The sequence below is a fragment of the Ochotona princeps genome, chromosome 2, assembly GCF_030435755.1.
Source record: "Ochotona princeps isolate mOchPri1 chromosome 2, mOchPri1.hap1, whole genome shotgun sequence".
Taxonomy (NCBI): domain Eukaryota; kingdom Metazoa; phylum Chordata; class Mammalia; order Lagomorpha; family Ochotonidae; genus Ochotona; species Ochotona princeps.
The window spans coordinates 121,794,666-121,808,479 of record NC_080833.1 but is presented as its reverse complement, the minus strand read 5'-3'; the positions used below and the strand labels follow the sequence as shown (position 1 = coordinate 121,808,479).

The window sequence follows — 13,814 nt, the reverse complement described above, 5'->3', positions numbered from 1 at the left end:
CTACCTTCCTTTACCTGCCCAACCTAAATTGTCCACCTCTAAAACCATCCACTTAATCTTGCCCATACAACATTAAGCTACTGCCTATACCACCAGCATCCTATATGGGCTCAAGTTCATGTCCTGACTGCCTCATGTCTGATTCATCTCCCTGCTAATGCATCTGGGAAAGCAACAGAAGATGGCCCAAGTACTTAGGCCCCTGTCACCCACTTGGAAGACCCAGATGGAGTATTAGCCTTCTGATTTCAGTCTGGCCCAGTCCAGGCATTGAAGATACTGTAGAATTTAAAAGTTAAACATCGGATGTAAATCTCTCTCTCTCTCTCTCTCTCTCTCTCTCTCTCTCTGCCTCCCTCTCTCTCCATTTCTATCTCTTTTAGCTGCCTTTTAAATAAATAAATCTTTTTTTAAAAAACTCCAATACCACTTAATTGTGTCAAATTTCACAACCCTCTATTCTTAACAAATTTCAATCTTAAATATGATGCCTAAACTAAGCAATGAATTGCTTTCAACTTTTTACTGAGAGTTGCTACACAGATCAAAAAATATGTATTTGTATGTATGTATTTTGTAAGTCAGCTATTAGGCAATTTCTTTTTTTTTATTTTTTTTAATTATTTATTATTTAACTTCATTAATTACATTGTATTATGTGACACAGTTACATAGATACTTGGGTTCTCCCCACCCCTCCCCAAACCCTCCCATCATGGTGGATTCCTCCACCTTGTTGCATAACCACAGCTCAAGTTCAGTTGAGATTCCCCCATTGCAAGCGTATGGCAATTTCTTATAAACTGAATTGTCTGTATAACAAACAAGTACATCAAGAAATAGCTCCAACTGTTCTGAGCAACTCACTTGCTAAATTAATGTTCATCCGCAGTGTCTTCTTTATTAAATGTCACAAACTTTTATAGCATATTCACATCCAATCATATTAATATAAGTTCTAGTCCAAATTCACAATGCACAGTTTCTTCAACAAACATCCAAGGATTGTTGGTGTCAGTGAGATGGAATCAAACTAGCCATTAGATCCCTCTGATGCTAGTAGTAGAGATTTTAAATAATTCTAATTCTTCAAGACTGAAGACAATTTCTTCCAAACGTACCCCAAAATTGAGTACTGCAATGAGTAATAATTTAACCAATTGCCAACACAGAGAAAAACAAGCACAAAAATAATGCAAATAATCATGACTCAATACTTTGCCTATTCTGTTTGTAATAAAAAATACTTTGCTGACATTTACTCCAGGTCTAAAGTTATAGACATAAATGTATAAATCAGCTTTTTGTTTCTTCTCAAATCATTTGATGAGGACACCCTGAAGATCCAAAGTAAAAGCTTTACTTCAGCTACCCTGAGGTATGAGATGAACCTGCTTTCCAAAATTGAGCTGCTGCAACAGTGCCAGCAAGGATGGAGAAGATTCATTTCGCTCATGTCTGGGTGTTCAGAACTTGCTATCCCTTTAAATGCCCTGCTCATTGGCAGTGCAGAACCCTTGAGGCACCTCAGTGGCCCAGTACTGGATGAACAGATTGAGAAACATTTTTGGAGGTCCGCTAGTTCTTGTGACCTACATTTTCCCCTGTAGTGGGCACAATTAGGAAAGTCTGCCAGAGGTCAAGTAGGAGAAACGGTTCTAAATGAGCGATGTGAATTCCACTGTGAGACAAAGTACTCAAATACAACAGACACCTCAGGGGGACTCAAGTTGTCCTCTAAAAATATTCACCCGCAAAATACTTATGAAGTTAGCTGTTCACCTCAAGAAGCCTTCCCTAGGTCACATCTTCATTCACCTGTCACCACTCTTCCATTTTTTGTCCCTATTTAGCTGTCATCTTGACTCTCCGGCCACACTCCCCATTCATTGAATTCGTATTTGGTGAGTGTGTGCATTATACCAGGTACTCTGCCAATATACTCTGATACATGGTCCTGGGTAGAAAACGTTTGTAGTCTAGTGGGAGTAGTAAAGCAATCAAATAACCAATAAGACGGTCTTGTTCTCTTCTACTTCCACATTTTGTTTCATCATCTCTCCCATTTTCTTTCGCTTAGAAATCCTTCTCACCATTCATGGCCCCATCAAAACTTCTTTATCCATGCAATAAACATTCACTGGCTAACCTAGTCAGCCCACAGTGATGGGCACTATCGCTAGGCTTCAAATACCATTGACCACACTGGAGTTATCAAATGATCAAGCGTAGACCACCAGCAGCCAGCTTACTATGCAAGGAAAACATCAATTATCAATCACAGCACTCTTTCTGCTCAACCAGGAAATAATCTCAATACCTCAGCAAACAGAAAATCGGGCAGCCACTATGAGTCAGTTGGAGCTGACTCTTTGAAAGAAATGCACTGACATTCTCAGGCTATTCTATTTAATAAATGATCATCAATAACTCCACCTCTGTTAACTCCACCTCTGTTATTATATTCTCATATGTACACATTATCTCTGCAACTAAGGTATAAATTATTTCTGTGTGTCTTATGCTCTTTTGAACAGTTCTAATTCTACAACTATATGAGTATGCTGAGCAAAAACTATGGAAACCCCTGCTGTAGGTGCTATAGAAAACACATTAATTAAGGTTGGCATTGTGGCAAAGCGGGGAAATCCCCTACCTGGGTCATCGGCAACACATATGGGGAACTCTTCAAGTCTAAGCTCCTCTAGTTACCATCCAGATCCCTAATGATGAGCATGACAAGGCAACAAAAGATGGCCCACATGCTTGGGCTCCACAGTGTCTTGTATGAGCAGCAAAAAGAGGGAGGCAGAGACAGAGACAGAGACCAATCATGGGGCAACCCACCCTCTTTCATCCGTGACCGATGACAGGATTCATCCCTACCCACCGCTCCAAACTATCTTCAGAAAGAGAGGATCCACTATTGCTTTCAACAGTTGATAGCTCTGATGAAGATCTCAGCCTGGTTGTGTGGGCATTTTTTCCTTTTTATATAATGTGAGTCTTCCTCTCATTTGGAGTTTCACCTTGATGAAGGCAAACTATGTTCCAAGGGGAAATAGATTATGCAGACTTGGAAATCGTTCCGGGCAGCACAGTATCACAGAGAATCAACAAACAACCCTTGTATTGCATTCAAATTTCTTGGGGCCTTGAAGAAACAATTCTCTTTCCTCAAATTCCACCTTTCAGACTGGTTTGAGCTCTCAATTCCCACTCTAAACGGCCTCTGTCACCACATTTCTGTTCCTTTCATTACAAACTCATCTCCCTGCTCCTCTCTGCCTCCTACTGTCTGGTGATATAACCCCTTTTAGAATAACACCAGTGACTCATCCAATGGATACCAAATTCCACTTACGTGCATTTTTTTTCCTTGGAGGGGCATATAGAGTTCCACAGATAATCAGCCTTATTTTTTCCTCATTTATATGAGAGAATTGTCCACCAAAAGGGAATAAAAATGAAGTCTGGGATTTTACTTGAATTGCTTGGGGAGTCAGCCTAAAGCCATATTTTTACTTCTCCACGTTCTTGCTCTCCTCACCTCCTTACCCTTAATGGCTTGTGTATTCTTTTGGGTTTATGATAAATGACTATACTGGAAATTAGTCCACATCATAGCAATCGTTTGTGCTGTTTCTTAATGAGTCACCCAAGCTTAAAGCCTCAACGGAGTCCCAGTTCTTCCAAACAGTTCCTTTCCATACCAGTGGTACTCAAAAATTATTCAAGAAATTGAAGAAGCTTGGGCTGTGGATCTCTGGAACCTGCTATTGCCATTTATTGCTCCTTAACCATGCCTCCTTCTTTCTCTGAATCACTGCCTCTGGTTTTAATCTCCTGGATCCATTCTTAGCATAGCCTATAAATAATGCAACTCATTGGGCAATTCCCATAAATATTTTATTTTCTCCTGGCTTCCTGAAGTCAGGAACAGGTGAACAGAGTAGATGACCCAGTGCAATCAACATAAACAGCTAGCCCACACTACATAGTCAATTAGTCATAAATAACTAATGTAGTCCTGGGCTAAGCAGGTAAAAAAAAAATGCTTTACACCCTGCCAGGCCATGTGACCAGTTCCAGAACCACCTCCCAGTTGGTTTCCTGGCTCCTGTCCTGTTTTGTGTGTTTCCCTTCATCTTCTACTCAGCAGGTCATGTTATTTCCCTAGCCTTTAAAGAGAAATACAGTTATCCCTGACTATCCTCAGGGGATCGACCTCACCCCTGCCCTCCCCAGTAAGAAACTCAAGTATTTTATACAGAATGATATGGATCTGCATATAACGTACACACATCCTGGATTACTTATAATACCTAACACAATGTGCATGCTATGAAAATAGTTGCTATACTGAATGATGTAAAAAAATGCACTAACATGACAAAGAGTACATGTTAGCAGAGATGCAACTTTATGGTGAATTATTTTCAATCTGTTTTCAAAGGAGTCAGCAGGTAAAGCGAGGCCATGTATACTCCTGGCTGTCCCTCAGTGAGATCTCCTCTCCATCTCTAATTTCACCTCTTACTGCCATCCTCTCTGCTCGCTAACCTTCACTCTGTCTCTCCATCATTTTAAACAACTCTCACTTCCTTGGTGGGCCAAGGTGTCTCTCACCTGCATGTCTTTTCCTGTGTGCTTGTTTCCTATGTCTGCGAGGCAAGCCTCTGGGTGATACCACCTCATCCATCAGGACTCAAGTGAAAGGTCATTTGGGTGGAGAAACCTGTCCTGACTCTCCCTGCACACTAAGACTTAGAGGGATTGCTTCCTTGTATCCAAAGCTCACACCCTCTGCTGTACTTATTAGCTCACTTACTACATGATGTTGGAATGGTCTGTTTGAGTATTTCCCTCAGTGTTATCTTAAGAACCTGAAGGCAAGGTGTCTAGTTTCACCACTGCATTCCAATAACAGCAAAACATTTAGAATACATCTAATAGATGAGATGTTCCAGTTGCTTGGACAAGGAAGAAGGGAGATTTTTATCAGAAGGTAAACTGTATGAGAGTGGAGGTTTTGCTCTGTTCATTGTCAGCAATGTTGAGACATTTCAGGGGACAGCCGAGAGCAGATTGATGAAATTAAAAAGCCAAGTATCACCCATGTCCTTCCAATCCCCAGAGTCCAGAAAACGGGGAAACACACAGATACAGCTCAAACAGCAAACAACTTCTTGGTGAACCCTTTGTTCACTATATGTTACTCCTCATTAAGTAGAAATTTTATTCTTATTTACTTAGGAGTCTGTTTATTAAAAATTGTGTTTGAAAATTGTCACAAATAGCAGTGAGAAAAGATGAATTGTTCCACTTTTTGCTAGGAGGCAACTTTTTAATGGTTTCCAATCTGATCTGCTAGTGTTACAGCAAGACACAGCTGACTCCAGCAAGCTGCCCTCAGCTATCCTCTGCAAGGCCTTGACATTGCTGATTGACACTATCAGATGAGACAATCCCTAGAACTCTTCACTTAAAACTATCCAGATAGTGCCTGTTCCTCCCATGTAGAGTCAGAATTGGATGCATGTATCATCCAATACTAGGATATAGAACCACAAACATTAAATATTTGCTGAGAATACAAGAAAACATGAAATTGTGGTGTCTAATGACCAGATGAACATTTAATTAAAAGTTTACTGTAAATTGTGATCAGATCAAAATGTTCTAAGTGATAGTGATCTTAAAAGCTTACATGTAGTAAGGTATGACTTCAATCATTAAATGGAGTAGTAACACAGAAAGCAATGTGAGAGATTGCTATCCTATTAAAAATTATTGATATCCACTTAGAGGTTTTGCACCCAAAGTCTAATTTTAACTGATCAGATCAATTAGAGGTATTAAAATCGCTGTCTTTTTCCCCTTTAGTAAAAGATCAAAGTGAAATACAGAGACATGAATTTCCTTGAGATCATATTTAAGTCATGTTTTTAAATGTTTATTTATTTATTTGAAAGGGAGAAACAGAGAGAAACAGAGAGAGAGAGAGAGAGAGAGAGAGAGAGAGAGAGATTGATCAACTGGTTCATCAGCTGGTTCATTACCAAAGTGTTTTCAAGAGCTAAGGCTGCACTGGACCAAAATGAGGAACTTGGATTTCTATCTGGATTGCCCAACTGGGTGTCAATAACACCAATGTCTGAACCATTATTCATTGGCTTCCCAGATGTATTCGCAGAAACCTGAATCAAAGGATAGTAGCTGGAACTTGAGCCAGGCACTCTGCTATGGGATGCCAAGTGTTTGGTGGCTAAACCCAATGTGCCACAATTCCTGTCCTGTAAGGCCATTTTTAGAATAACTGACCCTCAGAATGGGAAGCAAATGACAGCTGAATTATTTTCTTGCTTTTGTGTTATAAATAGATTTCTACTTCTAAAGGCAAATTGAAATAGGTCTTGAAATGCTGCGTTGCCATAGTTTTAGTATATAACTCATGTGTAAATAGCCATTACAAGCTAGAACATAAGAGTGGCAAATTTAGCTTTAATCACTAATAAATGGCTGAACTATCTCCTACCATGTATACTCTTAAAGGTGGGTATAGCCAGGACAGGAACATAGCATAACTATTTCATCTCCCAACATACCCATAAAATCTAGAAAACATGAAATCATTCTTAAAAATAAATATTTATTAATGAGGGGTTCTAGGAATGAACATGGAAGACATTAAAATATAAAACATAAGGAAACATCTTTATTCATGCGGCACTTTCATAGAAGATGAGTACAGCCTCATAAGTCCACGAGCCTTTCAAGTGAAACAGACTGGTTGGCTGGGAGAAGGCAAGGTGCTGGGGGCCACTAGGCAGTCATGGTCACAGCTGTCTTGGTGGTCTGTTGGGTTGCTGTGGGCTTGGTCTGGGCGGTGCGCCTTCTGGTGTTGGACCTGCCATCCACAGTGTTGATTGCTGCTGTCACCCAGTTGGCTTTTGGATCAGCACAGATTTTGAGGCCACGTCTGGTAACAAAACTGTAATGGAAGGAAAAGACAGAAAATTTAGTCACATTTTCTAAGTGTCAGAACCAGAAGTTAGATTAGACCAGACACGATGAAGTTTTGTGCAGAAATAATTAAAAGAAATCATCTTTGAGAGCCATGAGGCCATAAATGACCACCTTCCCTCTGTCATCTGCCTTCACACCCAACTCCTTGACTTGTCATAATTTGCAGGCTCCTTTGTTCACGTGCTGGGTAAACTGTCCATGTGAGACAAACCAGTTCGATTATATTTTCTTTCTTTCCAAAACTAAACACACTCATCTGATGTATGAATTAAGATGATATCCTTATTTTATTTCTTAAAAGAAAACTTGGAATAATGTACCAGGAGGAATGGCTGCTCCTGGAAATATAATCCTGGACAAAGTACCACATAGGCTGATACTCTGATCCATGTCCTCGAGTTACAGTGACTAATAGATAAATCTACTCATAGCCATGGTTGTGTAGGCAAATCTTGACAGGGATCAGCCATCTACAAACTCAGCTATCAGTACTGGGTGTTAAGGGCTAAACTAAATCAGAAACAAGGACCAATATCCATTTAGCAGACTAATTTTTATAAGCATCACAATTTGGTAGGGCTGCATGAAAACAGGATTCACTTGAAAGAAAAAAGAATGAGTTATTGTTTAAGTGAGGCTTTCCCATATGTTGACCTATTTTTCCTGAGGAGGGCAGCATTTCTGTCAACTTTTCTCTGTATTTCTCTACTTTATCAGGGGAACTGAGAGAGATGAACTCACATTACGGCTTTCATGGGCCCTTCCTTGATGGTGTAGGTCCTGATTCTATTCACTGGAAGTGGCTGGGTAGTTAGACTCACACAGATACTCTTTTCCGGAACTTCACTCCCCACACCTTAGGAGAAAAAAAAAAGACAGATGAACATACGGTTATCAAGATTCAGGGAATAATCATCTGTTAAATTAATCTACAATGCTATTCAAATACAAGTGCATTTATTCCTATCAGGAAGAGATGGTTGGTTCACTTTGGTATCCTCAATGCCTTGCAGATCACAGATTCTTAGTAAATGTTTGACTAATTAAAAAAAAAAATTGAAAACCATGATATGGTTTTGGGAATTTCATCATAAGAGAAATACAGCAAAAAATGCAAAAAATCTGCCTATGTGTTTAGTTTCATCAAGACGCCTATGGTGGCTAGCGGACACTCCACTGACATTCCTTCATTCATCTGTACAACAGTGGTTTATTCCATGTGAACCTACTGTTTATGGAATTAACTGACACAAACATTGGCCTCAATTTCTTTAAAGGTTTATTTATTTTATTTGGAAGAGTTATAAAAGAGAGAGAGACAGAGAGAGAAACCATCCACTGTTTCATTCCCCAAATAGCTGCTGGGCTGCCAGAGTTAGGTCAGCCCAAAACTGGGAACCCACATGGGTGCAGGGACCCAAGGCCTTGGACCACCATCCATTGATTTCCTAGACCATTAGCAGGAAATTGAGTCAGAACTAAAGCAGCCAAGAAACAAATTTGTGCCCGAATGAGATGCTGGCACCACGGGTGGAGGGTTAGCACATGGGTCTCACAAACATTGACTTTGTTTTCATGGACCACATCGAGTCAAGAAGTAGGCAACGCCGGGATTCCATATGGGCGCCAGTTCTAATCCCGGCAGCTCCACTTCCCATCCAGCTCCCTGCTTGTGGCCTGGGAGAGCAGTCGAGGACGGCCCAAGGCTTTGGGACCCTGCATCTGCGTGGGAGACCCAGAAGAGGTTCCTGGTTCCCGGCTTCAGATTGGCACAGCACCGGCCGTTGCACTCACTTGGGAAGTGAATCATCGGACTAAAGATCTTCCTCTCTGTCTCTCCTCTCTGTATATCCGACTTCATAATAAAAATAAATAAATCTTTTTAAAAAAAAAAGAGAAGAAGTAGGCAACAAACAGGAAGCAGAAAAAATAATTTCAATTAAACATAAGTACTACAATAATACTATAAATGAAGGGTAAAAACTATGCAATGAAAGGAAGGCAACATTCAGGGAAGAGAGGCAGCAAGCTCTGGACTGAGTAAAGGTGCTCTCATTTTAGAAAGTGGCTGCTGAAGTATTGTCGCAACAGAAATGCCTCAAGTGGAATTGCAGTGTAACTCCAGTGTAACTTTAGAGAACGATCTTATAACGCAGGCAGGAAAACAATTTGGAGGAGTTGATAATACTAACCCTAATCAAAGTTTCTGAGTGCTGATTTTCTCCTGAGCTGTAGACACTGGCATTCGCTTCACAAAGAAAAACCAATTAAAAAGCATCTCATGTAACCACTGATGATGATCAAGTCTCATCACTCCATCAGAAGCTATTACAGAAAGAGGTTCACGAACGTCACTTGTCCCCGTCTCTCTTTTCTCTTGCTTTAAATGCCGCTCAGCACATCCTGGACTCTTAAGCGCTGCCCAGTTACTTTTCTGATACTGCAATCTGAATCCAGGTAAAGAGGCAAGCACACATTGTTTTCCTGGGAAAGATTTGTCAAGACCCAGAGAATTCCATTGTACTATAAACCACAAAACCTTGCCTTATTTTCTTCTACATTATTGTGTCTGTGCTATTCATTAAAACCTTCATTCAGGCTACAGAACTGAGTCAATGCAGATATTTATTTTATTTTGTTCCGTTTTTGTCCAGAAGAAGCTGTCCCAGGGGAAATCATACTGCTCCTTCAAGTAGAAAGCTTGGAAATCAGAGACAGGTCTACAGGTCTCCACAGTCTTTCACAAAGCATCCTCCTCTCTTCCCGGATCTAGGCTTGCACCAAAAGATACGCCTATTGTCTCAGCAAGATGCCAGCCGGATGACAGCCCATAACTGGCTTAGTAGTTTTTAACTTGATTTCATCAGAGTCTTTTGGTTTTGTCCACATTTAATATCAGAAGCTCCTGATTTTTCCACTTTTATTCATGGAGCTCTCTTGTGGATTGGGTCTTGAGTTGTAGGCTAAGGAAAGAAGTCTACAAATCTGGAGACATCATCTGTGGATTAGCTCCAGCTTGGGTGGTGCTACATAGAGCTGAATCTCTCCTGAACAGGTATTATAACTCTGCTTAACTCTGTTTAAGGGTGTCTATCTATCTGTTGACATTCAGTATTACACAACTTCTCATAAAGTCAAAAAACGTATCATAAATGGCAACATGCAAAGCAGTGATATTAGACTCCCGCACATACTTAAAATTAATATTGACTTCCTGGTTATAAAAAAATGAAGGCCTAGTTACTTTTTATTTGCTTTATGAAAAAAACACATACATCTTCTAGCTCATTCCTCTAGCACGTTGTAACTGAACTCTCAAGGATTTTGAGAATTTATCAAGATCAATGTTAAATGTGCAAAAACTGCAGCTGCATTTGCAATCAACATCACCTTTTGATAACTAATAGTCAAAAAGTACTGTTTGAAAGGAGATTTGATGTTATTAAGTCACAAATAAGTAATAAATCATAAGGTTTATTTAATGTTCATCAAGATAGGGAATCCATCAATATATTTTATTTCTAGACTAATAAGCATAGGTTCAGAGTAGTTAAGACACAAATCTTTCAAATTAGGAGGCATAGGGAGGGGACCAGATACCAACCTCTGTCCGTCTTAGGAGTCTCCAATCTCGCCCAGTGTGGGAATTGCTATTCTCATTACACACATGGAAAGTGTGCAACACAAAAGCTAAGTCCACTCCGTGATACATGCCCCCAGCCTCAAATCCCAGTTCTCCCCAGAGCTTCTCCACTTACCTTCCACCATGGATGTGGCGAGGCAGCAGATGCCAAGCAGGGCCAGCACCAGAGGTCTCATGGTTGAGGTTCGCTGAGCTGTGCAGAGTGACAATGGTCGCCTCAGCACCGCTTTTATTCCTCCACTGGTCAGCGCACTTCCTGTGAAGAGAGGGACTTTCGAGGTGGGCGTGGAGTCGTGGAAAGTCTTTGCAATACTGAAATATTTCTCTTTTTTAAAAAAAAAGTTCCTTTGCCCCGTTCACCATAACCCCACACCTTGTGGTCCTTTTCCCTCTGCTGTGGTTAATGTGTCAATGAAACCAAATGTGTGCATAAAAGAAAACGTGGTGGTTTCTTCTCCAGCCACCAACCTAAACTCAGATCTTCCAGTACAGACAGGCCCCAAGGCCATGTGGGTGTCATGGCCTGATATGGGGATATTGTAAAGGAAACAGGTCCATCCGACCTAGCTTGTGTGACGTGAGGCTTCCACAACCTTGGCTCAGGGGTCACCCAAGGCCCTGTGGAATACCTGAGAGGGGAAAGAATGCTGTTGACACTCTTATTTCTCAATCTTTAACTCTTTTTCTTCTCATTACTCTTCTCTGTCCTCAATTAATTTACCCCCATTTCTTCACATGAGTTTCCTCAGGTTCCTATAAAAATACCTGAATAACTGGCTTGAGCACGTCTATCCACATGTCTGTTTTACTGCAATTTGATATAAACTTTTTAATTTTTGGAGAAGTTGTCCTACAACAATTTTATTAAACGTTATTAAACGTTTTCTCTTTTAGTGACTCTCTATTGGTAACCGTTTGTTTGTAGAATTGTGATCATTACAAATACTATTTCAGCAACAATCAGTCACTGCCTGCAGCTCCAGAATCCTGGGTCTGAGCACCAGTTCCGGTGCCTGCTGCTCTACTTCCAGTCCAGCTTCCTGCTGACAGGCCTGACACTGCTTCAGGCACCCGGGTCCTGCCACCCATGCGGGAAACCCAGATGGAATTCCAGTGTCCTGGTTTTGGTCTGTCCCAGCTCTTGCCATTGTAGCCATACGGGAACTGAGCAAAAAAATGAAACATATCTCACTGTCTCCTCTTCTCCCTCTTTCTGTCTCTCTGCTTTTCAAGTAATTAAGTAAAACTTGGAAAAATAATTAATGTGTGGTTGGTTTTGCTTTTATGTGGGTATCTATAGACACGTTAATTAAATATATGTGTAATACATTTGGAACTAAAACATTTGTCATAGTGATTGGGATTATAAAAAAAACTAATTTTTGTGTTTCTATACATGTACAAGTTTACCTCTATGGGATTTTTCCTTAATGATATTTCATATTTCCAACCAGGCTTTACTCTAAAATTCAGAATGGCTGTTTAATTATTTGATTGTCATTGGTCTGTAAATTCTGAACACGTCTGACATTCAAATTGCTTCTCCTCCTGTTATTCCTTGGCAGGAAGTAATGTGCTTTTGTTCCAACCAATTTCCAGATACCAATGTCTGACTCATTCTATCCATCCGTGTATTGTTCCCAATCAAGCTTTGCCACGTACCTTCTAAGTAATACTTCATGATGAGTCCTCTTTTCACACTGCTCAAGATAGGTTATCACTGTCCCCTGCTAGGACTCTTGAAGTAAACCAAGTTTCCCAGTAAAGAATCTCCTCCCTTTCCAATCTATTCTCCACAATGTTGCCCAAAAAATCGTTTTGAGGCCTTGATGTAGTCATGCTACTTCCTGCTAAGAACCTTGTTGATAATTTTCATGTGTAAATTAATAATCAGACACTGCTTTCTCTTCAGACTCAATTTGCACAATGCCCAGATCTTTGGCTTTAACACGGTGGGCAGTAAATGGAATGTGTGTCCTCTTCCTCCTCTTTTATGCTACCACAGATTGCTCCCTGTGCCTGAAATGCCTGTGCTAGTTTTCCACATAGTTACCTGTAACTCTTTCTCTCTCTCTCTCTCTCTCTCTCTCTCTCTCTCTCTCTCTCTCTCCCGGGCACCGGTATATCCCAAATGCTCTATTTCTGATCCATTTCCCTGCTGATAACCTGGGAAAACAGTAGAGGATGACTTGAGTCCTTGGGCCCCTGCATTCATGTGGCGATGAGAAGGAACTCCTGTTTCCTGGCTTCCAATCAGATTAGCTCTGGTTGTAATGTTCATTCAAAGAGTGAACCAGTAGGTGTAAGACCTCTCTTTGTTTCTCCTTTTCTCTCTGAATTTGTGTTTCAATAAAAACAAATTTCAAAAGATACATTTTCAAGGATTTTTATTATTTTTAACTGACATATAAATATTTACTATTTATGGGATAAAATGTGATATTTCAATACAAATAAACCATGTGCCATGAACAAATCAGGAAAATTTGTCAGCACATCACTTCACATGTTGTGTTTTTTATAAAAACAGTATTACTATTATTAAAAAAGAAAACTCAAACATCATAGGAAATGTTTTGCAAAGCTCATCTCAATTCCTCTACCCAGAAATAATAGAAAGTTGCAACCTGCAATTCTATATAGCAGCACAGTTCACAACAGCAAAGACAGGGAAACGATCCAGATGCCAAACAACAGATGAATGGATGAACACATTGTGTCACATCTACTCTCCAGAAATCTATTCAGCCATAAGAAAGAATGAAATCCTACAGTTTGCAACAAAATGGTCCCAGCTGGAGATCATTATGCTTAGTGAAATAATACAATCCTAATAAAACAAATATATATCTCACATATTCTCTATGATATAAGACAGTCTTTATGCAAAGTACAAAATAATAGATATAATCAAATATATATTTAACCCCATAGATAAACTGAATAGCAGAAAATAAAGATACATTGCAGTATGCATCTTTACTCTCGAATCCGAATAGAACTTCCAATGAAACAGATCAATTTACCTATACAATACGGTAATGGATTTTCTACCTTTACCTCTACTTACTATGTCACGATACATTTAAATAACAAGGAAATACTTTAACACATTTGCTCCTGAAAGCGATATAATGAATTA

The 13,814-nt window shown here is 39.9% G+C and overlaps 1 protein-coding gene across 1 annotated transcript; it reads right to left on the bottom strand.

The window, feature by feature from the left end:
• Window positions 1-6,634: 6,634 nt before the first annotated feature.
• LOC101531106 (lymphotactin) lies at window positions 6,635-10,942 on the bottom strand. The gene is made up of 3 exons (XM_004589310.3): window positions 10,788-10,942; window positions 7,771-7,885; window positions 6,635-6,994 (listed from the first exon to the last, which is right to left on the bottom strand). Exons 1-3 carry the CDS (start codon window positions 10,846-10,848, stop codon window positions 6,826-6,828), a joined length of 345 nt encoding a protein of 114 aa, XP_004589367.2. The 5' UTR covers window positions 10,849-10,942; the 3' UTR covers window positions 6,635-6,825.
• Window positions 10,943-13,814: the final 2,872 nt, after the last annotated feature.